This window comes from Theileria annulata, chromosome 1, assembly GCF_000003225.4.
Source record: "Theileria annulata chromosome 1, complete sequence, *** SEQUENCING IN PROGRESS ***".
NCBI lineage: Eukaryota > Apicomplexa > Aconoidasida > Piroplasmida > Theileriidae > Theileria > Theileria annulata.
In genome coordinates this window covers 290,757-312,864 of record NC_011129.2, presented here as the reverse complement: position 1 = coordinate 312,864, position 22,108 = coordinate 290,757, and the positions used below count along the sequence as shown (strand labels likewise).

Here is a 22,108-nt window from a genome sequence, read left to right as displayed (position 1 = left end):
ATATTATTCCAAGGCATCCATTTGCTTCAAAAGTTTTAGTGAATCTGTGAGTCCAGAGCCTTGGTTGGTAGATTTTTTGGCCTGTTTGTTTGAGGAACGGTCAGCAGTCTCAGAGTCAGGGTTCTTGCGTTTATATTTGGGCTTTGCCTCAGGACACCGAACGTCCTTGTCGGTAAGTTTACAGCACTTGTAGCCCCAGCTCTTGTTATCTCGATCATAGTAACTCCCAAAAACAGTCGTGTGGCCGTTCTTAAAAACATCCTCAGTGTATTGCGATCTTATTACCAGCTTCTTTTCCTCCTTATTAGTATTAGTGGTCTTAGCTGTGGGAGAGGCTGAAGAGGTTGTATTGCCTGTTAGAATCAGACCAGACTGATTTTCAGATACGAAATTGCGATCAACTTTATATTTATTTCTTTTCTCCTCCAAAATCATCTCCATCCGCTTGAGCTCCTCCTGTTCCCTAATCTGTCGTTTTATTTCAAGGGTTTTCAGCTCCTCCTCTCTCTTCTCTTTCATCTCTTTCTGCCTTCTCTCCTCTGCCTTCTGCTTCTCTTCAGCCAGCCAAACCTTCTCCATGTTCTGGTATGTCCCTAAAAATCAATTTATAATCAAACAAAGTAAAATTTTTTATTAAAAGTAAACATTAGTATATATTTAACATAAAGAAATACCTGGATGAAAGTGTTTGTGCCGAATGAAAGCGGCAGATTTATTACCGATCTTGCCCATCCACATCTTTAGAAACTAGTTTTATGATAATTTGTAAAATGTACTAAATCATTTCATTAGCAAATCGGTTCAAATGGTTTAAATATGGTACAATTAAAACAATTAAAAAATTACAAATATTGTAATAAAATATGTATAAAATTGTTAAATCAAAATAATCGTAAAATATATAGAGTGATTTCGAGAGATACAAGTACCCAATGGGCATCAGTTAATTATATGATTAACTATAAATATTTTATTAAAATTATAATATTTTAAGTTAAATTAAATATTCTCTTGTTTTTACTGAGAGATTTGTTATATCTATAAAAATAATCGCAAATATGTAGTTTTCTACACTCATTCACTCAAAATATCGGACCATTGATGATTAAACATGTAAATTATGGACTCTGTTGATGGGGAAACTGTAGAATTATTCGCAACTCTCTCGAAAGCTGAGCCATGGAGGCTACAGCGTCAGTATTTCCCGAGTAAATTTGGGGGATTACCTGCATGGCTCGACCCAGTTCATCTTCCAAAGGAATCTGAGCTGAAATGTGAGAAATGTGGGAGTATAATGACATTTTTTCTCCAAATTTACGCTCCTGATGATCTGTGTGAGGAAAACGACTCATTTCACAGGACAATTTATCTGTTTGTTTGCCAGCCTTGCGGAAATCAGTGGAAGGCTTTCAGATCACAGTTGGCTCGAAAGAACGAGTTTTACGACTTTCACCCATCAGAGGATAACATTATGTTCCCAGATACTGAAATGGCTAGAAGATGCTGTTTAGCTTGCGGGCTACCTAGTGACAATCCCTCAAAAGAACCAATTCACATAAATAATTCCAAAATTCAACTGGTTGACACACAAGGTAAGTAAAGTAATTAATAAAGTGTGCAGATGTGAGAGAGTTACATGATCGTTGTAAAATAGCAGTAAAACACCAAACGGTTTCTTGTACCTTTGATGAGTGGATTCTTAACATTTGTGAAGGCGAGATTCCCATATCAGATAATTATTTATCGCATGAAAAGGAGCTTTATAACAGATATTTGAAAGAAAAGAAACTAAATGGAGGTATTGACTCTTCACAGATATTTTTTAATGATTATTATATTAATTAATTTTCAGAGATAATGGACGAGAGTGAGGAACAGGTATTTGAATCGATTCAGGAAGAAAACATGTATAAGGACGAGTCATTTCTAAAGTTTTCAAAAAAGACAACCCCGAATGAAGTTTTATACTACTCAAGAGAAGGAGAACCACTTTGGATAAGTGACAAAACTCCGAGACCAGTAATTATCCAAAGCAACCAATCATCCAAAAAAGCTATTGATGAAGTATCCAACGAAAATTCATGTGCGGGAAATGATTTAAATGTAGTAAATTTATGTGAAAACTGCGGAAGTGACCGATCGTTCGAATTTCAAGTGTTGCCCCAATTACTCCACTATATAAAGTCGGATAGAATCGATTTTGGAAGCTTGTCGGTTTACACATGTTCAAAATCATGTAAAATAGAAAATAAATATCAGAAGGAAGTAGTAATTTTGGAAAGGGACTATTCTTTAGTTCCAAGACCACAGAATCCTAAATAATGTTTTTATTAAAATATTTTAATGTGTATATGTTACACCACAATTCCAAATAAATAATTAAAAAAAGAACAATTTAAAAGAATAAACAGATTACGGAAAGAGGTAGAAACCTTAAATCTCCTATGTGTGGTTGGAATCCAGTCTAACACATTCCCCACACCAATATAAATAGGTATATTATATGTCGTTTACAAATATTGGCAAATATTACCACATCCAAAATTTTAGAGTCAATTGCTCTGAGTTTCGAATCTAAAATTTTATGTCCTGAAAAACCTTTTCAATTTTATTGTGTGCAGAACGAATCTCACACTATTTTGTATTCTACTGTCTATTTTTTAAAAATCGCCGGATTCTTCATAGATTCCTTAGTGTCATTTTAAAATATGGACTATTCGCTTCTGGTTTTAGTTAGTACCTGGATTTTTGGTATCTACAATACCCCTACACCTGCACTTTGTAGTTTCCCGTCATCCTTTTCCCTCAATTCACTTGATGATGATTCACCACTAAATAATGCTTTTTCATTTAAAGATGAAGAATTAATTGATTCGTACACCACAAAAAGGTCAAGTGAACTAACTGAACCTGACAGCTCCGGAGATCCCGAATTTGTCCCCGGGAAACTTAACGCAAAGTCAGAATCACCCGAAGTTATAGCCTCAGTTGAATCTATTGTATTGTCTGAAACCCCAGATGACGAAACTGTTTCAGAGAATGACTACACAGAAGACCTTAACAGCGAGGTGGATCAGAGTGAAAATGTGACCAGAGATGATAACAATGAAGATGAAGTTCAGCCAACTCGTTTCTTCGACAAGTTGTCAACAGAGTACTCTGACGACTTTAAGAAGTCAACGGAGGAAGGAATAGACATGGACTCTGAGAAGAGCTACACAGTAAGGTCATTACTCCCAGTGGATAACCTTCTGGTGCTTACAACGCCAAGTGGATGCTCCCTCTTGGATTTCTCAGGAGAAGACGATGGACTCCAGGTTGTAGAGTTCAACTTTAAGACGTCAGAACTGGAAGAGTGCTCAAAGCTCACTGAAGATATAATCAGGGAAATGAATGAACAACTAGCAAGAGATTTAGTAGCACACAGAAATAGCCAAGCCACACCAAGAACAAAGATGGTTGAGATTTCTGTTCGTGATCCAATGAGGAATCGTCAACTGAATATCAAAGAAACACAAGAGGTATTTTCCAGATCTGAACCAAGCAATAATGAGAATTTAAGTGACTCAAGTTCATTCAGGTTTGGAGACGAAGTTGATGTTACAGAGGAAGATAGAAAGGAAGCTTTGTTGTTGCTTTCACGTACGTTGGACTTCGACTACTACCCAACTGACGCCGACTCAGTTTACGTCATGAGCTTCTCTCTGAGCGACAATGAGGGCCTGGACTCAAACAGAGAACAGTTGTTGAATGAGTTTTATCAATTATTCAATACTAAAACTGAGTCGAGAGGAACTGAAGGAGATAGCAGTGGAAAAACAATGAATAAGGAATCAACGGGAGAGAAGATGAATCTCGAGAACATTTTTAAGAACTTGTCGAGCTATTCAGAAGAAAAGCTAGAAAAGTTGTTGGATGAGATGAAAGCCTTTTTGGAGACTGATGAAGGTAAGAAGGCTGTGGAAAAGTTCCAGAGTGAAATGGCTTCAAAGCTAAAGGAGGTTGAGAAGTTGTACAGAGAAGAGTCTGAACTAGGAAAGAAGATCTTAAGTGACCTAAGCAAGCACGGAGTAGAAAATGTACAGTGCAGTAAGCTAACTACTGATGATTGCACAAGTTATTCAAAGTGTCAAGTACTCAAAGTGGATGGCAAGGACGTGTGTTTCGTATCTCCCAAGACCATCTATTGGCTTTTACAGACAAAATGTGGATTGCAGTCCAAGGCAGCACTGCTCTCAATAGCAAGAGACCTTAACAACATCGGAATCATCAGCAACAAGCACGTCAATAACCTCGAACAGTCTTTCGACCTCAATAAAATCTGCAACGCCATCACACACTCATATCTCTCCAAACTCTCCCCAAACCTCACGAACCTAAATTCCCGCTCCACCAATTCAAATAATTAATTCACTCACTTAGATAGTCACTCATACAATAATATCGTAATATATAAAATATGTTTTATTAAATCATTTAAAATATGTGTTTTATGGATTCTTTCGGTTTGTAAAAAATTTTTAAATCATTTAAATTTAGTATATTTAGTTAATATATTAAAAATTAGTGTGTTTGACCAATATATTAAAAATTGTTAAAATAGGTAATGAAGTATTGGAATCTAGGGTCACTACAAAACTGTCAAAAAACATCATAACTTATTATTAAATGAAGCCAATAATTCTGAGAGGTCATCACAGACCATTAACGTGTGTTAAAACAAACAAACACGGAGATTTACTGTTTACTTGCGGAAAGGTACGTTATCCATAATCCATTCTACCAATTTAATAAAATAGAAGTTAAATTTTATTATAATAAATATACACTGGATTATTTGTATAATTTATTATTAGGACGCAGTTTTGGCACTTTGGAGAACAGATACTGGCCAACAACTAGGTAGGCGGGATTCCACAAATTCTCTTTAGGCCGCTACAACTGTGGAAGAGGTGCCGTATGGGGATGTGACATAACGTTTAATTCAAAACTATTGGTGGTAGCCTCAGGAGACTCAAAAGTCCTGATTTTTGATGCGGAAAGAGGGAATCTTCTCCTTGAAATATTAGAAGAAGGATCTTGCAAGTGTGTTACAAATCATTATACAAAACAAAATAAATTATATAATAATATTTAGATATGTCGAGTGGAACAAGAATCCAGCTGGACAGAACAAGTTCGTAGTGTGCCATGACGACTTTGGAGAATCAGTCAAAATGGCCACCAAGGTTTACGAGGTTACAACCAGAATGTTACAAGACGGAACTGTGGACCTTAATTATCGTATACTTTGGGTCCAGAGAGGTTACAGAAATCGGTGCTTACAGTGTCACTGGGGACCACTTGACAAAACTGTTGTTACTGGTCACGATGACGGTGTTATTAACGTACCTTCTTATGAGATTTTTATTATTTATATAAACCTTGTGGTTTTGCGCTTACGTTATTGTGTTTTTTAGGTCTGGAACGCATATGATGGATCACATTTGAAGAGACTGGAAGCCCACAAGCTCTCAGTATCATCGATTTCTTTCGATCTCTACAGCCTTCTGATGTTGTCTGTTAGTTTACACTTCTATTATACAATTAACTCTACTTTAGTGCTCATCTGATGGAACTGCTAAGTTGTGGGAGACTGCAACATGGACCTGCATTAAGGTATGTTAAATTACTATCATTTTTTCTAGAATTACAAGACAGACAGACCTCTCAATGCCTGTGATATATCACCTGTATTTAATGTCGAGGATGGCAAAAAGGCTCACATTCTTCTAGGAGGAGGTCAGGAAGCAGACCAGGTCACAACTACAGCCGCTTCAGAGGGTAAATTTCAAGCTTTAATTTACAATTTGATTCACGAGGAAGAGGTTGGTAGCATTAAGGGTCACTTTGGTCCCATTAACACTTTGACATTTTTGTCTGACGGTTCTGGCTACGTTAGCGGCGGCGAGGATGGATTCGTCAGGATTTACCACTTTGATCGTGACTACATTCTAGATAAATATGACTAGAACTATTAACTAATAATATTCTGTTATTATATCTTATATGATCACTATATCTTCCATACTTTACACACCACACACTATTTACTATAATCTAAATAATACTGTATAAAAATAAATAAAAAATGTGAATAATTTTGCAATTCAGTTGTAAATAGATACATCAGGATGGGATTGGTAATTTTGCTGGCTCTTTTACACCGGTAACAGAACGCGTTCCATTTAGTCATACCTTCTGTGGGCCAATGAGCAGGATCATGACTTTTATATTCTATAATGTATCCCTCTGAATAAAAGGCCAAAAATATCATAAATAGCGCTCCTATGTACTGAGGTATCAATACATAGTCTCCTCCACCATTAGCTCCTACCAGACCTGGAAATCCTAAAGCTAATAAACATTCATGACACATATAGAACGTAATGGATAGGAAAGTGGACATTTTGGGTTGATTAATGATAGATCTGGATAAATGAGATTCTCTATAATGAAGTGAGTATATGAATATGACGGCAAGAGATATTTTAATAACCATAAGAAGATCAAAACCGTGCCAAAACAATCCAGTTCCTTTGCTTTGACCATCGAATCCCCGTATATCTAGAGTCCATTGACACATTGGTGACTGAGGAGGTGGAGGCCAACCTTTGGTAGTTCTTCTTAGGGCAGCTACAATCACTGGTGGAAATATTGTGGCTATCAAAAGTACCATTTCAATCTTGTCAATGAGGTAGAATGGCACAATCATACCAGGTGCAATTCCAGGATATATAGCATAAACAAGACCCATACCGACAATTATCATTAGAAAAGGAGATATGACTTCTGGTTTAAATTCTCCCTCAAATTTATTTGTGAATATGTGGTGATACCAAGAAGCTTCTTTATCCTTGGCTGAAGCATATTTGGGTTTAGATAAGTAGGCTACACTCCAAACCATAGCTGCCACAAGTGAGATTATGATTGCAACCACTATGTCCACAACCACGACAATGAAGTCACTGTTCCATTTCCTCCTGTTACCAAACATGAGCGTTGTAATGTAGTGTATGAATGAGGTGATGATCGGGAAACAGTTCTCACCAGCAATATAGATTGGGATATAGTTCCAGTCTACAGAGTAGACCAGAGTCATGTTAATACCAAAAACAAACCCAGAAATTGCAATCACCAAGTAGAATACAGTTAGATGACCAGTTTCACCACCTGCAACATATACAACAAATAGAATTACATAGGTAAGGAAATTTAACCACTGAGTAATAACTGACGGAACGACAATGGAATAGTATTTGTAATAAGATATAACACCATAGTACTTATCATTGAATGCTGTCCAGGCCTGGAGAAGTTGAGTGTATTCATTAGTTTTAATGGTACCACCCTTTTCGTATGCAGAGGCTTGAGCCATAACCAACTCGAATTTGGATTTTACAGTGGGTCCAAAACTTTCTGAATATTCCTTTTTGACAGCTTTGGCCAGACCAGATAGTTGACCACTACCATTATCATTACCAAGTGCTGCGAGTGCCTTTGTGAGTCCTGTGGTTTCACCTTGGCCGACAGCATCTTTAAGTAGTTCTTCAGGCTTATACACATTGTCGAAGGCGGTAATTGCATCTACAACTTCTTTGTAGTTAGGTCTAATAGCAGAAATAGCTTGATAGGAAGATTCTTTCGCCTTGAGTTTGGTGAATTTAGGTTTGACACCTTCACCACCGTCGTATGCGGTTTTTACATTGCCGGCCGGACCAGTTAGTTGAACACCAGTAGCAGTTTCTTGAAGATTACCAAGAGCTGCGAGGGCCTGTCGAAGTTTACTCTGACTTCCATTACCGATAGCATTCTTAAGATCCTTGGCAAGTTCTTTGAGATCAGTAGTATACAGGGCATTGAAGGCATTCCATGCGGCCTCAACTTTGTCGTATGCAGCCTGTTTATCACTGGTATATGCACTACCTTTAAGTTTCTGAACTTCATCGAATTTCTTTTTGACACCATCACCGGTGCCATCTTCGTACGCAGTTCTAACGGCATCGGCCGTACCTTCATTTTCAGCAAGTTGTTGGAGTTTAGCTCGAATTCCAGAGGACTCACTCTCACCTACAGCATTGGCAAGACTTTGGGCTTCGTCATGACCAGAAACACCAGTACCAACTTTTTTTTGAAGTGCTTTGGCTGCTATGTATAGTTCACCAGCCAGTTTACGAAGTCCATCATTTTGATGTGTTCCAGCTTTTTGTTTAAGTCCATCGTCAGAATTATCAGGAGCTTTGTTTTCTAGTTGGGTGGCTGCAGTATATAGATCCTTTGCGAGTTTCCTAAGCTTACCCTCTTCGTCTTCACTGCCAGCCTTAAACTTAAGTACTTTGGCAGCATTCTCAGTAGCACCAGGATTATTAACTGCATCGTTAAGTGAATTGGCTTGAGTATGTAGTGCTTCTGCCAGTTTTCGGAGTGTTCCTTTGGATTTTTCTGTGCCAGCTGCTGCTTTAAGGTCTCCATCAGTATTAACTGCTAGTTTCTGAATTAGGTCAATTATGTTTCCCAGCAGCATGCTCGGTAGACACCAGAGTTCCAAGGCACTTGCAATCCTCCTAACGAACACACTGAATAGATTTTCAGGTAATCTGAATCTAATAAGTGCATATGGAGCAGAACTATATGAGAGCCTAATATTAAGCATCATAGCAAGACCAGCAAAAATATAGGCAATTATCAGTAAATCACAGTCAGCTACACCAACACCAGCCTGCTTAGCACTGCATATGTGAGGCATTATTGCGATATTCAATTAACTAGTCGTACTATATAATCCCGTAGGGATGCTAACAGGTAGTTCTATATTACAGAAATATTACTTAAAATCACAGTATCCATCAGAACAAACACTAAACTTTATCATAGTAAAAAATCAGGGTTCAATTGGTAGTATCCATATAAATACCACATTCCATCCTTGTGCCAATGTTGGGGATCATGACTTTTATATTCTATAATGTATCCCTCTGAATAAAAGGCCAAAAATATCATAAATAGCGCTCCTATGTACTGTGGAATCAATATGAAGTCACCTCCATCATTGCCTATTACACCTGAAAACCCTACAGCCAAAAGAATCTCATGACACATATAGAATGTAATACTAAGTGCAGTAGACATTTTAGGTTGATTAACGATAGATCTAGATATGTTGGAGTCTCTATAATGAAGGGAACATATAAAGATAGCCGCTAAAGTGATCTTAGTAACGATCAGGATATTAAGACTAAGATAGAAGTAGCCAGCGCCGTATTGTGACCATTTCTTGAAAGGGTATTCGGTTTGAGGTGAATACTCAGGTGCGTGTTTTCTGAGGATAGCTACAATCACAGGTGGAAAGAATGTAGCAATGAGGAGTACCATTTCAATCTTATCGATTAGATAGAATGGTACAATCATACCAGGTGCTATTCCAGGATATATAGCATACACAAGACCCATACCGACGATTACCATTAGAAAAGGTGAGATCAGATGTTCAGAAGGCTTTCCATCAAATGCATTTGGATGAATGTGTTTCATCTGACCTACTCCTTCTCCAACTTCACACAGGTATCCGTAAGTCCATACCACAGCCGCCACGAAGGATATTACTATTGCCACCCAAATGTCAATCTCTACCAGTAGGAAGTCACTATTGTATTTCCTTCTATTGCCAAACATGAGAGTTGCCAGATAGTGTATGAATGAGGTTAGAGCTGGAAATGAATTTTCACCAGCAATATACACGGGTATATAATAGAAGTCAACAGAATAAACCAACGTCATGTTAATACCAAACACAACTCCAGATATTGCAATCACCCAATAAAACATGGTTAGACGACCCTGGTCACCACCAATAACATATACAATCAATAATAGTACATACGTAAAGAAGTTTAACCATTGACATAAAATTGAAGGAATAATGATCCCACCGAATTTCCACCACTTTTTGTCGGTGTCGCCTCTGGCTATGTATTTGATGCCTCCTTTAACCCCTAGGTCCATAATGTTTCCGAGTAGCATACTTGGCAGACACCAAAGTTCCAGTGAACTTGCCATTCTTCTTACAAATACACTAAAAAGATTTTCAGGAAGTTGGAATCTAATAAGTGCATATGGAGCAGAACTATATGAGAGCCTAATATTAAGCATCATAGCAAGACCGGCAAGAACATAGGCTGCGATAAGTAATGGACAGCTATTCTTACCACCATAATTCTGACTGGCCTCTGTAGCACTTCCACATACAGGGCACTTCATTTATTGCGATAAGTAGTAGTAGTAGTTCTTGGTGGGTGGGTGAGCAGTGAGTAGAAAGTATCCTAGTACAAGTGTAACCTTTATTACTCCTTTTAGAGTTGTAGATTATATTACTATATTACAGAAATATTACTTAAAATCACAGTATCCATCAGAACAAACATAAAACCTATAATATCATTTATTTATAAAGTATCAAGAAATTAATAGCCTAATAAAAGACTGCTGATTAGTATTGATAAGTTTCTTCTCTTTGTATCGAAGCCTAACAAGGTCAAGATTGCTTAGAAGAGATTTATCAACATTTGCAGGAAAGCTCAAGAAGGTCTTTAAATTCATCTAAACTAAATTAGCTAGTACGGAAAAAACCTGTAAGTTCTTTGTGTTTATAAATTTAAAGAGCTCAAGAGTCTTGAAAAGAAGTAAAAAATCCTCAAAATGAAAAGAGTTTAAATCCCTGGAAATGTTATTGTAAATTAGATAAACAGTTCTGTAATGGTGTAATGGAGTCTGATTTTGAAGGAGTCCAGGTCCAGAAATTGTGTGAGATAACAAATTTGGGAGTGAAGAATGGTATAGATAATATCCAGATAAGAGTCTTAGTGATGAAATTCCATCCAAGTTAGTAGTGATCATCTCACCAACTTTAAATATTTCATTAAATAAAACATAGTGTCTGTATAACAATTAGGTTTCAGTGAAACTAACGGGTGATTGACTTTAAAGTATAAGTATGAGAGGTTTGACACATCCTTTGGGTGCATATGATCTATAAATTTAACTAAAAAGTCACCACAATTTCTAAAAATCAGGTTATAATTTATAACAAATATAAAATAATTTAATCGAATGTTTAAAAATACCTGAATAAAACTTTGTGATGTATATTTCGATTTACGAATGATTGTAGTAATTTGATTACTGGCTTATAGTTGGTGGTTAAAAGGTTATTTAAAGAATAGTTTGCATACATACTCCAGACAGCTTCATCTCCAGATCTAACTCTTGAAAGGTAATTTAAAATTGAACTGAAATTCAACATCTCAATCTCTCCACGCGCCAAAGTCTTTTTATCAACCAGACTAATCGAATAAATTAATTTTAAAAACATACGTCGAAATCAGGCTAGCAAATTCTTCAGAATATAAATTTAGAAAACAAAGCGACTCGCTAAAAATGATTTTAAGAAACCATAAATTATTTAGTTTATTTATTTATAGTATATATTACATACCAGAGCTTTGAAATATTATTATAATTAATAGAATCAAGGTGTGACGGTAGGTCAAATATTAACTTGGTGGCAAACAATTTTAAGTTATCATCGTCCTTAAATAACATACTACTGTACAACAAACACTCTACATATATATATATTTATTAGACCTTAAGCAAGTATTTATAATGCCTATGTGTATAATTATTTACCTATAATTTTATTGAAATCATTAATTTTATAAAGAAAAGGAAGAATGGAATTAAACAGTAACTGGTCCCTTATATCCAGTTTTGACATTATTATTAGTATAGTCAACAAGTTAAGATCATCTAGAGCTTGAGGCATATTACTCACTGTGTAGTTCAGTAAGTACCTAAACTCTTCCCTTTTAACGGATTTTTTAAGTATTTTCTTAAAATACTTATTAAGGTTTTTTGCATCAACAAGCTTAGAATTTACCCTTAAAATTGTAAATTTTTGGCCTAAATCTGTACTTACGGTTCTACTTATACAAAATTGATATAAACTATTATGCATAATAAAACGTCTTAAGTATCCCAATTGGGGCTTGGAAACACAAAATCCTAGCTGAATCATTGTTTCTTTAAAATTGATATTGACTCCTTAAGAACTTCTATGAATTTGTCAACTTCGGAGCTACTATTATACATGGCGAGGGATACTCGAACTGTGTTGGTACAGTAAAACGTTTTATGCAATAAATATGCGCAGTGCTTTCCTAAACACAGTTAATAATTAAATGGCTATAAATATATAGATAAATATAATTTTGATTAAGTGATAAACTAATACAATACCTGCACGCGTAATTATATTTTTTGAGGCAAGTAGAGCAGATAAGTCAAATGGGTCGACATCATCGACGTTAAAGGCTATTATGGGTAATCTATCAAGTGTTGGGTCAAAATTATACAAATTTACTAAATCCTTCATTCTTTCATATAAATATTGCAAAAGCATCTTATCATGTTTCCTTATCTACAAACTGCTGTAAAAAATTTATTATACCCTATCAATTCCAATACTGTTAATAAAGTCAACTGCTGCTCCTAGGCCTATCGCCTGAGCTACTGGTGGAGTGCCTGCTTCAAATCTGAACGGAGGTTCAATGTAGTCACAAGATTCAAATGTTACATCCTAACCCAATTTATTAAGATGTATAATAAAATAATTAATGAAATAATTAGTTAATACTTTGACGGTTCCTCCACCACATTTTTGTGGTTCTAAATCCTCAAGCAAACTTTTTCTATAGTATAAAAATCCCACGCCCGTGGGTCCATACATCTTATGGCTTGATCCTGCCAAGAAGTCAACGTCCAAGTCTTGCACATCGATCTAAAGAAATTAATAAATTATGTGATACCTTGACTTTCCCAACTGTTTGAGCAGAGTCTGATAAAACCAAACAGCCATACTTATGGGCTAGTTTTGAAATGGTTTTCATATCTTGAATCACTCCCAAAACGTTGGATGCATGGCCGCAACAAAGTAACTTGGGACTCTTAGTCTTTAGGAGTGACTCCAGGTGATAGAGATCAATTTGACCGTTTTGGTGCAACTGAATTGATATAATTGAAATGAAAATTACCTTTACATACTCTATTTTACAGTCGACTCTATCACACAGAACCCACCATGGGAGGAGATTACTGTTATGTTCAGACAAGGGTAACAGGATCACGTCGTCTTTTTTCAAGCATTGTGGCCTATTAATTTTTTAAATAAAAAGAATTAGTTATAAATTACCCCCAAGTGGTAGAGACGAAGTTAATTGAGTCTGTAACTCCGGAGGTGAATAATATCTGTTCGCTAGATGGTGCATTGACGAATTCTGCGACTTTCTTTCTTGCATTTTCATATATCTATTAAATTAAAAATTACTCGCTTGTATAAAGAAGTTATCATAAATCAGAATATTGTGTATACGAAATTTGTAAAAATAGTACCTGTGTAGAAAGCTGATCATGGTATGATCCAGAGCCTCTGTAAACACTGAAATTGTTAGTTGTATAGTAATTGAACAAAGCCTAAAAGTTCAAAATGGTTTTAAATTAATGTTCACATACATTTAAAACATAATTCGGCTTTTGTGTTGTTGTAGCGTTGTTAAAATAAATTAAATCCTTAAGGTCGTGATCTTCTCTGTTCAAAATAGGGAATTCCTCTCTTGCTATGGCCTCAATTTCAGTCATTGATAAATCCATAGGGGTTTGTTTAGAAAAATCTAACGTTTTATTAAAAATAGGTTTAATAAAAAGTGTATTTCTCTTATTATTAATATTAAGGGTGTAGGAAACTGATGCCATAATAATAGCTTTTAAAAAGAGAATGTAATAAATTCTACAGAACATTTACACTGCATTTGATTTTACTTTTATAGATGACATATTAATTTTATTCCCTAGCCCAAATTTATGAAAATAATCTAGGAATCTTATAGTGCAATGAGTTAAAGTAAATAATAGTATAATATAATTATTCAATTTAAATACATTTAATATGTGTAATGGCAATAATTTTAAATACATAATGTGAATATAATTATAACATTTTCATCGGATCAGTGTGTAAATCCATAATGTATTATAGAATGTTAATTAAACATGATAAAGATAACACTTTTAAGGAATTTAAATAGTAATTTTTCATCCAAAACTCGTAAATACGCTCGTAACTTTTCTTCATCTAGCGGTTTTTCCGAAATTGTTATGAAAGTTTTGTCGAACTATAAGTCAACGAAGGTTAAAAATGTTTTCGTACTTGAAAAGATAACGAAATATGACTTGGAGATTCAAAATGGCTTATCGCCATCTCAAATCTATAAAACATTCCCATGTAAGCTATTTTAACCTTTGATATTTATATCATTTATTGGTTTTCTGCATCTAACATTTTATCAGTGGCTTATAACACACATCTAAAGCATAAGAAGATTATGAAGTCATTGATTTATCATTTGAAAAATGTTTATAACCTTGAAACACAAGTTGTCAAAGCACAGTCAAAGGAGCTCTTACCATTTGAAGGATCGAAAAATACTGAGAGAATTAGACCAGACCTACTAATTGCAGCAGGTTTTTATTCATCGTAGTTACTTAAAGCGATATATATATATATAATACAAAGAATCCAATTAGATAATTAATAACATGATTAGGAGGTGATGGAACGTTCCTAGAGGGAGCATCATTGATACCAGCAGATCAACTTTCCGATAAACCAATCTGGCTGGCAGGACTTAACACAGACCCTGAAAGGAGTATGGGAACTTTATGCATGTCATACTTCGGCCCAAAAAACGAACAACATTTTAACTGTGGATACTATGACTATGAAAAATGCCAACCAACATCTAAAGATAGTTCAAGCCCTTCAAAATCCGATTCACCAGACCAATCCTATGATTCTAGCATCTTTTATAAGAATTTGAAAGAGTTTTGTAGTTATTCCTATAACCGAATTAGTGAGAAGAGACTACATTTTGATGATCCAAGTCTGTATTATGCAGAAGATAACTCCCAAATTCCAGTTAAAGGGGACGATGTACTAATTACCTACGACCAGTACGTTCGAGTGTTGTTGGATAACTTGTTGAACTTTAATTTACATCCGATACCAAGGCAAAGGTTAAGGTTTAAACTGTTCAAAAGGAAGATGCTAAACTTCAATAGGTTAAAATCCGATGAAAGCAACGAAACCTCAACCAATTGTTTCGACAATAGTGTGATTGAAAAAATACTTGTGAGAAACGCAAGTTCAAGCTTTGAGGAGAAGGAACTAATCAATGACTACCATCCCTCAAACACAGATTCATACTCGTTACCCTACGGAATCGTTAACGACGTTATGATAACAGGAGAAGACTTTGGAAAGTCCTTTTATTCAATAGTTCAAGTGGATGATAGGCCTTTGAAAAGAGTAAAGTCCTCTGGGATTCTCATAACTTCCGGGACAGGGTCTACAGCCTGGGCATACAACATATCGAAAATTAATTTTTTCAAGGGAACCAGTTTGATTAAATGTCTACTTGAGCACCCAGATGTTCCAAAATCACTGGAAAAGGCCATTAGTAACCAGATACACATTTGTTATTTATTTTTTCAAACTATTTTACATTAATTACATAGATGATGAAATAATCAAGGAGTCTATTGACTGTTTTAACCATAAGCTAAAGATGGACCCATCCAGTTCCGTTATGAGGTGCTTAATCCGAGAGGAAATATCAAACAAGTTAGTTGAAATTTTACCACTTACCTTTAAATAAATATAAATAATTTAGGACAACTGACGAAACGAGTTTTTACAGCTGTAAACAAGTAAAGGTGGTCCCTCTTTGTAAAAATGCAGTCGCGTGTGCGGATGGATCCACAAGAGTTAAACTTGATTACGGCGACGTGGCTCTAATCAAGACCTTTGAACGTGACTTGATTTGGTCATTAATATGACTAATAATTTATACGTATACCGTAACATAAAGTGTATTAGTATATAAATTATTCCATTATCATATAGTATATTTATAGTTTATTGAAAGAAACAATGGTGGCAGATTGAACTAGTCCGAGAACCTCATCATCGCTGTCATATTCCTCATCCTCATCCTCACGCTCATTCTTCTTCGCCTTGTCCTCCTCTGATAGGCCCAGGTTTTCAATCATCTCCACAACTTCATTGGTGTTAACTAGGTCATCAACGATAGTACACATAACTTGGAGCTTCTCGATTCCAAAAGCTAGAGGAATCCTGGCCGAAGCTTCACCCCAAGTCAAACCTTCAACTTTTAAGCCGCGAACCAATTTCAAAACTTCGTCCAAATCAACATCGACACTTGCTGGCTCAACGTGAATTACTAGTGAGGACTTAGCGACCTCCTTTTTCTTTGTTTTTGCGGCTTTCATAGCCTCCATCTTCTTCTTTAATGAATCATCCTCCTCCTCGTCAGCTTCACCTAAATGATAAAATAAGTCGGAAATTTTTATATAAATAAGTTGTGTAAAATCAATATAAAAATACCAAAAAGGTCAATGTCATCATCTGTCTTTTTATCTTCTTTAACAGGGAAATTTCCTTTAGGAAGTTCCTTGGGTGGCGAATTGCACCAAGTTGAAACATGTAAATACCATCTGTAAACATTTGGATATTCCTCCTCGGCAGGAGCCTTCCCTAGCTTCTTAAAAACGGCGACATCGTCAGTAGTAGCGTTCTTTACTCCTCCAACGAAAGAGTGGTAGGAAAGAAACTTATCCAAATTAAGGAGACCTTCAGTCTTCCCCAAAGAATCAAAGTCAACTTTCAAGTCTGCCATATCGACTTATCAATGATCTAAACTAATATAATTTAAAGTGAACTGGTGTATATTTAATGAAAATTTCATTTAATAATGGGGGTCAACAAGTAATTTAGTATAAATAGATTTCATTAACAGTTTTTAAATTACATTATAAAATTAAAAAATAACTCGAAATTACAGTTGACTCAAATTCAGATAGAAAATATATAGTTTAACACTTTTAAATTAATGTCAGATTCTTCAAGTTAAATGTGTAAAATAATGATTTTCAACATTTTTGCTTTAATTATTGTTAATTAGATAGTTTTGGTTATTTCTCTTTATTATTTAGACCACATATTTGCCAAACCTCATATAACTACCAATATTATGCTTTTATTTATCAATTATTTATTCTGATTTTTATGTTTTATAGTTAATGTAACATATTTTAACATTTTCATTTAACACAGTTGTTTGTGACTATCTTTTAATAGTTAATCTACATAAATTGAATTATGATGCTTGCGTTGATAATATTTTGTAATATTTAACTTATATTTTTTTTTTGAAATTTTTTTGTCCATAAATATAAATAAAACTAATATTTAACGACCTGTATAAGATGATGAAAAGAAAACTTGATCCTACAAACACCATACACATGGCCTCAAATGATTCATTACTAAGTCCTAAGTCATCCAAGCTCAACCATGTTTCAAAAATCAGGAAATTGTCTAATAATACAAATAATCATAAGATATCTACAACCCCAAAGGTTACAATAAATAATAAAACACCGGAAAAACTAAATAAAAGTAAGAAAATGGATGATTCCCTGTCCAGAAAATCGACATCAGATACTGAAAGTAATATGAACTTTGAACCGTTAAATAAAAATACAAATTTTACCTACGAAAATGATATATTAAAGGATTTTATTGAATTGAGTAACCCGGTTAGTTCAACACATCAACAAAACTTCGTGGATCAAACTTTACCACTAGAACATAACCCAATCACTGATTCCCAGATAATTAGGATAATAGATAATAATAATGAATACGATTATCAAAAGTTAGCTGAAAACGATAACTATCCTCAAATAACCAAGGGCGTTGATAACGAAGTCCCAAAAGAACAGTGTGAAAATTATTTAGGTAATAGTGAACTTGGGTCAATTATTAATTCACAAATTCTTGAAGATAACTTAAAAGAAAAGTTAACCCCGTCCAGAAAAGCAAATTATGTACACACGCTTCTTTCGGGAAGAACAAGCCTTGACGACTCGATTAATATTTTAAATAAATTGAGTCAGAGTGAACTTAATACGCAAGTTTCACCAGTTTACTCACCAGTTAATTCACAAAATTCAATACCAGAAAACCAAAACGATAAATATTATGAAGTTGAATCAATTAAGGAAGCCTTGGATAACGAATATGTGTACACTGATACTACTGTGATAGATACTACTAGCACGATTACCAATAATGAAACTGATCATAATGATGAAAGCAATAATGTTACACCTTATAGAGAGATAGAGTATGATAACTCAGAAGTGACTAAAGCTGATGAAAGTGTAGAGTTTAGAGAAGCAAGAGAGGAAGAAGATTATTCCGAAATGGATAGTGATGTAATAGAGTTTAATCATGAGCATGACGTGGAAGAGCTAATATCAAGGTATAAAACACTGTATAATAATAGTTTTTTTAACTGTAGCAAGACTGGAACAGGGAAATTGAGAGTAGTGGTTAGATGTAGACCAAGCACATGTAGGAACAAGGCAATACAATGCGAAAGATCATGTGTAAAGTTATTTAAACCGGGGAATAAGAACAGTGTGTTAAAGTCTCAAAGGCCTGGGATATTCGAATTCAACTTTGACCATATCGTCATGGAAAACGAGTCAACAGAAAAACTTTACACAATTAGTTGCATGGATCTCATTGAAAAACTCTTTTCGGGAATTAGTGTTACAATATTTGCGTATGGTAGCACAGGCTCAGGAAAAACCTATACAATTGCAGGAACGGAAAGTAGTGTAGGTTTGCTGCAGCTGATGATTACTGATTTGTTCAAGTCTAGTCAGGTAATTGACAAGGAACTGTACCTCTCGTACTACGAAGTGTATAATGAGAATGTATATGACCTGCTTCAGGAAAATGAAATTAACTTGCATTTACAGGAGAATGAAAGTAAAGTCTTCGTTAAGGGATTAACAAGGGTTAAGATTTCCAATTATGAAGATTTTAAGAGGCTTTTCGAAATTGGAGACAAAAATCGCAAAGTTTTTTCAACAAACGCAAACAGATCATCAAGCCGCTCCCACGCAATTCTTCAGATACAAACAAGCCTAAATACCAAGTTGACCATCATTGACCTGGCAGGGTCAGAGAGGATGAAAATAACAGACAATGCTGGTGATAGACTAAAGGAATCATCCTATATTAATCAATCACTCCTGGCACTTATTAACTGTATAAATACATTAGCAAAGAAGTCCAATAGCATGAGTGGATCAGGAGGGACTGGAGAAAGAGTAAAATATAGAGACAGTAAGCTGACTCATCTGCTGAAAAACTCCCTCACAAATAACTGTTTTATACTTATGATAGCGCACGTTAACCCTGAAAACAAGTTTTATCAGGATTCCTATAACACCATTAAGTATGCATTGAGGGCAAAAGATGTTGAAATCTCACAAGTTATCACAAATTCTGTTAGTCCAGTTTTAAACCTAGTTATATACCCATGTAGTATGTAAAGTAGTATAATAAAATAATGGTTTTTATAAATTATATGATTTTGTAGAAAAGTGGTAAGGAGGTTATCAAAAAGTTTTCCAAAGAACTCCTGTTTTTGGTCAACTTGATGAAAAACAACATTAGTGAGAACAAATTGGAACTGATAAGGAAACACATTTCACAATCTCACCTAGTAGGGCGACCGTTACTTGTCGACCTTCTCAATTAACACACCACACATTTAATATACTATTTTTCAAATAATTCAATAAATTTTAAAATTAATGTTTGTACATTTATAATTGACATGGTCTATAATGTCTAGTCTACATTACATCGGCCAGCTCTCCCTGGAATCTTTTAACCGACAGGTTATTCAAGGTTTGATTTTCAAAACTGACTTAATTTCTATAGCTACAATTGACAAGTGCTCAAAAACACACAATCCAAGAATATTAGAGGCAATAAAACAGGTAACACATTTTCAACAATTTAATATGTGTTTTTAACTATCAATTTATTTGTTCAATTAATTTGTAGTCCTGGATTGAAAATTTGAACAAAAGACTTAACTCAGTAAAATATCAATCGAAAAAAAGTCATTCTAAACTATCAAAATCAGTAATCAAATTATTAATTCATTAATTCGCAATAACCTTTAATTTGTGTAATAGGTTAGAGAGGTTTTAGAAGAGAATAAGGAATCAGAGTAAGTTTAGATAATTTTATATAATGAATTTAGGAAACCAGAAACATCTGAAGACGAGTTTTTGGATGCGGATGTTGTTTTAGCAAAACAATCCTCCTCGTCAGTGTCGCCAGTTTTAAGACCAACAAATCCAGTCACATCAGAGTTACCAAAAAATGATGAATTTTCCTTAAACATAGAAAAGGCTGGTGATAATTCAGAGAAGGAAAACCCTGATACAGATATAAGTATCTCTGACATTAGCGATTTGGACGACGAGGAACCTGAGACTGATGACTTGGTAATAGGAATGCTAGATAAGGTACTGAACCACTCAGTAATTTATGCATATATGATTAATAATTAGTTTTGGATTCAATATAACATAGGTTACCAGACCAAGTAGTAAGAAGTTTGGGCCTCCTTTATGGAAACTTAAGTTAAAATATGGAATAATGCAGGTGTGTATATTATTCATCATTTAATAAGTGATGTTAAATGTATAGTATCGTTCTATTAACTTAATTGTTTAGATTAATAATGTCGAGATTCCATTTGACACACTTGAGGGCGAATTCGAATTTTGAGTTATTTTATCTCATTTTTAATTATTTAATTTTTAATAATTTGAATACATTATTCATATTATTTTCCCATTGGAGGAATGTGTGGCATTCGAGATTCCATTTGTTAGTTTTTCCTCAAGTTTTATTATTTATGAATAAATATGATGAAATTATTGTATTTGTGAAGACTCATGTCTAATGTAAAATAGGGATCCTTAAAATTTTGGAAAATGAACAAGGTTCCTAATCCCAGAGTGTTTTTTGATATATCAATAGCAGGAAGGAGAGCTGGAAGAATGATTTTCGAGGTAAAACATTTAAATTTAGATCCAATTAATTTAAATTCTAGCAATAATAACAATTTATTAGCTTTTTATGGATAAATTGCCTTACACAGCGGAAAACTTCAGATGTTTATGCACTGGTTAGTGATTAATAAAATTATAGAATATTTTAACACAATATGTATATTAGTTTAAGCTGTATATAGGGGAAACTGGACTAGGATATTATCTCCGGCCAAGGTGGTACAAGAACACACCCATACATCGCATTGTTACAGGATTTGTGAGATTAATAACCTAATTAATCAATTTAACAGATGTGCCAAGGAGGTAATTTTAATACCGGGAACTCTTACGGAGGAGAATCTATTTATGGACAATATATGCGTGACGAGTCCTATTCATACCTGCACTCCAAAAGAGGTAATTGTAACTATCTATCTATCATCAGGTGTCTTGGGAATGTGTAAAACCAGATTTAAAAATTCAAATTCATCTCAATTCTACATCACGTTTAAGCCCTGCTCCTTTCTAGACAATAAAATGGTACTGGAAATGTTCTAATTTTGTATTTATAGGTGGTATTCGGCCACTTGGAGTATGGAGAAGATGTATTGGATATGATTGAAAAACAAGGAACAATGGTTGGAAAAACGAAAAAGAAAGTTAACATATACAACTGGTATGATGAATAAAAGTAATAGCTATTTTTAGCGGAGAAATACCGATTGAAACTATATATGATCCAAGGATAAAAAATGAAGTTACAGAGGCAAAATATATCGCAAGAACAGTAAGGTGTTTGTATAGATATAACAATGAAATAGGATATAGAAAGACCATTATTTAATGAAAAAATGTATAACCTAGAACAATCATACAAGACCATAATACCGGAAGAAGTATACAAAAGAGCACATTTTAACTTTTAATAACTTAAAATATTCTTTTATATGTAATAATATGTTCTAATTTATTAAAAAATTTTTAAAAAGATAAATGTGTAGTT

General features: G+C 34.5%; 12 protein-coding genes across 12 annotated transcripts, besides 22 other annotated features; 6 read left to right on the top strand and 6 right to left on the bottom strand.

Moving 5' to 3' along the window:
- Positions 1–3: 3 nt before the first annotated feature.
- Positions 4–738, bottom strand: TA16260 (uncharacterized protein; the record flags this gene model as incomplete). Its single annotated transcript, XM_948593.1, has 2 exons — positions 4–593; positions 675–738. The coding sequence occupies 2 exons, from the start codon at positions 736–738 to the stop codon at positions 4–6; spliced, it is 654 nt and encodes a 217-aa protein (XP_953686.1).
- Positions 739–1,120: 382 nt separating this feature from the next.
- TA16265 (apoptosis regulatory protein (programmed cell death protein 2 (PCDC2))) lies at positions 1,121–2,322 on the top strand (the record flags this gene model as incomplete). Its single annotated transcript, XM_948592.1, has 3 exons — positions 1,121–1,592; positions 1,622–1,798; positions 1,853–2,322. The coding sequence occupies 3 exons, from the start codon at positions 1,121–1,123 to the stop codon at positions 2,320–2,322; spliced, it is 1,119 nt and encodes a 372-aa protein (XP_953685.1).
- Positions 2,323–2,708: 386 nt separating this feature from the next.
- Positions 2,709–2,783: a sequence feature (Signal peptide predicted for TA16270 by SignalP 2.0 HMM (Signal peptide probability 0.910, signal anchor probability 0.000) with cleavage site probability 0.630 between residues 25 and 26).
- On the top strand, positions 2,709–4,409 carry TA16270 (uncharacterized protein; the record flags this gene model as incomplete). Its single annotated transcript, XM_948591.1, has 1 exon — positions 2,709–4,409. The coding sequence occupies one exon, from the start codon at positions 2,709–2,711 to the stop codon at positions 4,407–4,409; it is 1,701 nt and encodes a 566-aa protein (XP_953684.1).
- A 259-nt stretch (positions 4,410–4,668) lies between these two features.
- On the top strand, positions 4,669–6,011 carry TA16275 (eukaryotic translation initiation factor 3 (eIF3), subunit, putative; the record flags this gene model as incomplete). Its single annotated transcript, XM_948590.1, has 7 exons — positions 4,669–4,758; positions 4,857–4,902; positions 4,932–5,085; positions 5,138–5,429; positions 5,460–5,561; positions 5,602–5,658; positions 5,688–6,011. 7 exons carry the CDS (start codon positions 4,669–4,671, stop codon positions 6,009–6,011), a joined length of 1,065 nt encoding a protein of 354 aa, XP_953683.1.
- A 74-nt stretch (positions 6,012–6,085) lies between these two features.
- Positions 6,086–8,785, bottom strand: TA16280 (Tpr-related protein family member, putative; the record flags this gene model as incomplete). The annotated part of the gene is made up of 1 exon (XM_948589.1): positions 6,086–8,785. The coding sequence occupies one exon, from the start codon at positions 8,783–8,785 to the stop codon at positions 6,086–6,088; it is 2,700 nt and encodes an 899-aa protein (XP_953682.1).
- Positions 6,107–6,175: a sequence feature (11 probable transmembrane helices predicted for TA16280 by TMHMM2.0 at aa 20-39, 504-526, 533-555, 560-582, 595-617, 653-675, 688-706, 739-761, 782-804, 814-836 and 871-893).
- Positions 6,278–6,346: a sequence feature (11 probable transmembrane helices predicted for TA16280 by TMHMM2.0 at aa 20-39, 504-526, 533-555, 560-582, 595-617, 653-675, 688-706, 739-761, 782-804, 814-836 and 871-893).
- Positions 6,374–6,442: a sequence feature (11 probable transmembrane helices predicted for TA16280 by TMHMM2.0 at aa 20-39, 504-526, 533-555, 560-582, 595-617, 653-675, 688-706, 739-761, 782-804, 814-836 and 871-893).
- Positions 6,503–6,571: a sequence feature (11 probable transmembrane helices predicted for TA16280 by TMHMM2.0 at aa 20-39, 504-526, 533-555, 560-582, 595-617, 653-675, 688-706, 739-761, 782-804, 814-836 and 871-893).
- Positions 6,668–6,724: a sequence feature (11 probable transmembrane helices predicted for TA16280 by TMHMM2.0 at aa 20-39, 504-526, 533-555, 560-582, 595-617, 653-675, 688-706, 739-761, 782-804, 814-836 and 871-893).
- Positions 6,761–6,829: a sequence feature (11 probable transmembrane helices predicted for TA16280 by TMHMM2.0 at aa 20-39, 504-526, 533-555, 560-582, 595-617, 653-675, 688-706, 739-761, 782-804, 814-836 and 871-893).
- Positions 6,935–7,003: a sequence feature (11 probable transmembrane helices predicted for TA16280 by TMHMM2.0 at aa 20-39, 504-526, 533-555, 560-582, 595-617, 653-675, 688-706, 739-761, 782-804, 814-836 and 871-893).
- Positions 7,040–7,108: a sequence feature (11 probable transmembrane helices predicted for TA16280 by TMHMM2.0 at aa 20-39, 504-526, 533-555, 560-582, 595-617, 653-675, 688-706, 739-761, 782-804, 814-836 and 871-893).
- Positions 7,121–7,189: a sequence feature (11 probable transmembrane helices predicted for TA16280 by TMHMM2.0 at aa 20-39, 504-526, 533-555, 560-582, 595-617, 653-675, 688-706, 739-761, 782-804, 814-836 and 871-893).
- Positions 7,208–7,276: a sequence feature (11 probable transmembrane helices predicted for TA16280 by TMHMM2.0 at aa 20-39, 504-526, 533-555, 560-582, 595-617, 653-675, 688-706, 739-761, 782-804, 814-836 and 871-893).
- Positions 8,669–8,728: a sequence feature (11 probable transmembrane helices predicted for TA16280 by TMHMM2.0 at aa 20-39, 504-526, 533-555, 560-582, 595-617, 653-675, 688-706, 739-761, 782-804, 814-836 and 871-893).
- A 122-nt stretch (positions 8,786–8,907) lies between the features above and the next one.
- Positions 8,908–10,296, bottom strand: TA16285 (Tpr-related protein family member, putative; the record flags this gene model as incomplete). The annotated part of the gene is made up of 1 exon (XM_948588.1): positions 8,908–10,296. The coding sequence occupies one exon, from the start codon at positions 10,294–10,296 to the stop codon at positions 8,908–8,910; it is 1,389 nt and encodes a 462-aa protein (XP_953681.1).
- Positions 9,001–9,069: a sequence feature (10 probable transmembrane helices predicted for TA16285 by TMHMM2.0 at aa 21-40, 111-133, 145-167, 172-194, 207-229, 259-281, 294-312, 335-357, 378-400 and 410-432).
- Positions 9,097–9,165: a sequence feature (10 probable transmembrane helices predicted for TA16285 by TMHMM2.0 at aa 21-40, 111-133, 145-167, 172-194, 207-229, 259-281, 294-312, 335-357, 378-400 and 410-432).
- Positions 9,226–9,294: a sequence feature (10 probable transmembrane helices predicted for TA16285 by TMHMM2.0 at aa 21-40, 111-133, 145-167, 172-194, 207-229, 259-281, 294-312, 335-357, 378-400 and 410-432).
- Positions 9,361–9,417: a sequence feature (10 probable transmembrane helices predicted for TA16285 by TMHMM2.0 at aa 21-40, 111-133, 145-167, 172-194, 207-229, 259-281, 294-312, 335-357, 378-400 and 410-432).
- Positions 9,454–9,522: a sequence feature (10 probable transmembrane helices predicted for TA16285 by TMHMM2.0 at aa 21-40, 111-133, 145-167, 172-194, 207-229, 259-281, 294-312, 335-357, 378-400 and 410-432).
- Positions 9,610–9,678: a sequence feature (10 probable transmembrane helices predicted for TA16285 by TMHMM2.0 at aa 21-40, 111-133, 145-167, 172-194, 207-229, 259-281, 294-312, 335-357, 378-400 and 410-432).
- Positions 9,715–9,783: a sequence feature (10 probable transmembrane helices predicted for TA16285 by TMHMM2.0 at aa 21-40, 111-133, 145-167, 172-194, 207-229, 259-281, 294-312, 335-357, 378-400 and 410-432).
- Positions 9,796–9,864: a sequence feature (10 probable transmembrane helices predicted for TA16285 by TMHMM2.0 at aa 21-40, 111-133, 145-167, 172-194, 207-229, 259-281, 294-312, 335-357, 378-400 and 410-432).
- Positions 9,898–9,966: a sequence feature (10 probable transmembrane helices predicted for TA16285 by TMHMM2.0 at aa 21-40, 111-133, 145-167, 172-194, 207-229, 259-281, 294-312, 335-357, 378-400 and 410-432).
- Positions 10,177–10,236: a sequence feature (10 probable transmembrane helices predicted for TA16285 by TMHMM2.0 at aa 21-40, 111-133, 145-167, 172-194, 207-229, 259-281, 294-312, 335-357, 378-400 and 410-432).
- Positions 10,297–10,491: 195 nt separating the features above from the next.
- TA16290 (uncharacterized protein) lies at positions 10,492–12,052 on the bottom strand (the record flags this gene model as incomplete). Its single annotated transcript, XM_948587.1, is given in 7 exon segments — positions 10,492–10,623; positions 10,642–10,972; positions 11,005–11,097; positions 11,160–11,378; positions 11,410–11,466; positions 11,531–11,657; positions 11,725–12,052. The coding sequence occupies 7 exon segments, from the start codon at positions 12,050–12,052 to the stop codon at positions 10,492–10,494; spliced, it is 1,287 nt and encodes a 428-aa protein (XP_953680.1).
- A 56-nt stretch (positions 12,053–12,108) lies between these two features.
- Positions 12,109–13,845, bottom strand: TA16295 (cysteine desulfurase, putative; the record flags this gene model as incomplete). Its single annotated transcript, XM_948586.1, has 8 exons — positions 12,109–12,254; positions 12,334–12,514; positions 12,545–12,673; positions 12,731–12,874; positions 12,903–13,245; positions 13,286–13,401; positions 13,486–13,566; positions 13,606–13,845. 8 exons carry the CDS (start codon positions 13,843–13,845, stop codon positions 12,109–12,111), a joined length of 1,380 nt encoding a protein of 459 aa, XP_953679.1.
- A 297-nt stretch (positions 13,846–14,142) lies between these two features.
- On the top strand, positions 14,143–15,987 carry TA16300 (uncharacterized protein; the record flags this gene model as incomplete). Its single annotated transcript, XM_948585.1, has 5 exons — positions 14,143–14,374; positions 14,440–14,613; positions 14,697–15,626; positions 15,667–15,772; positions 15,822–15,987. 5 exons carry the CDS (start codon positions 14,143–14,145, stop codon positions 15,985–15,987), a joined length of 1,608 nt encoding a protein of 535 aa, XP_953678.1.
- A 72-nt stretch (positions 15,988–16,059) lies between these two features.
- TA16305 (translation elongation factor E1-F beta, putative) lies at positions 16,060–16,847 on the bottom strand (the record flags this gene model as incomplete). Its single annotated transcript, XM_948584.1, has 2 exons — positions 16,060–16,490; positions 16,556–16,847. 2 exons carry the CDS (start codon positions 16,845–16,847, stop codon positions 16,060–16,062), a joined length of 723 nt encoding a protein of 240 aa, XP_953677.1.
- A 589-nt stretch (positions 16,848–17,436) lies between these two features.
- On the top strand, positions 17,437–20,734 carry TA16310 (kinesin, putative; the record flags this gene model as incomplete). Its single annotated transcript, XM_948583.1, has 7 exons — positions 17,437–19,557; positions 19,629–19,765; positions 19,887–20,034; positions 20,102–20,182; positions 20,236–20,270; positions 20,304–20,586; positions 20,639–20,734. The coding sequence occupies 7 exons, from the start codon at positions 17,437–17,439 to the stop codon at positions 20,732–20,734; spliced, it is 2,901 nt and encodes a 966-aa protein (XP_953676.1).
- A 311-nt stretch (positions 20,735–21,045) lies between these two features.
- TA16315 (cyclophilin, putative) lies at positions 21,046–22,031 on the top strand (the record flags this gene model as incomplete). The annotated part of the gene is made up of 6 exons (XM_948582.1): positions 21,046–21,123; positions 21,185–21,239; positions 21,296–21,645; positions 21,678–21,781; positions 21,814–21,892; positions 21,927–22,031. 6 exons carry the CDS (start codon positions 21,046–21,048, stop codon positions 22,029–22,031), a joined length of 771 nt encoding a protein of 256 aa, XP_953675.1.
- Positions 22,032–22,108: the final 77 nt, after the last annotated feature.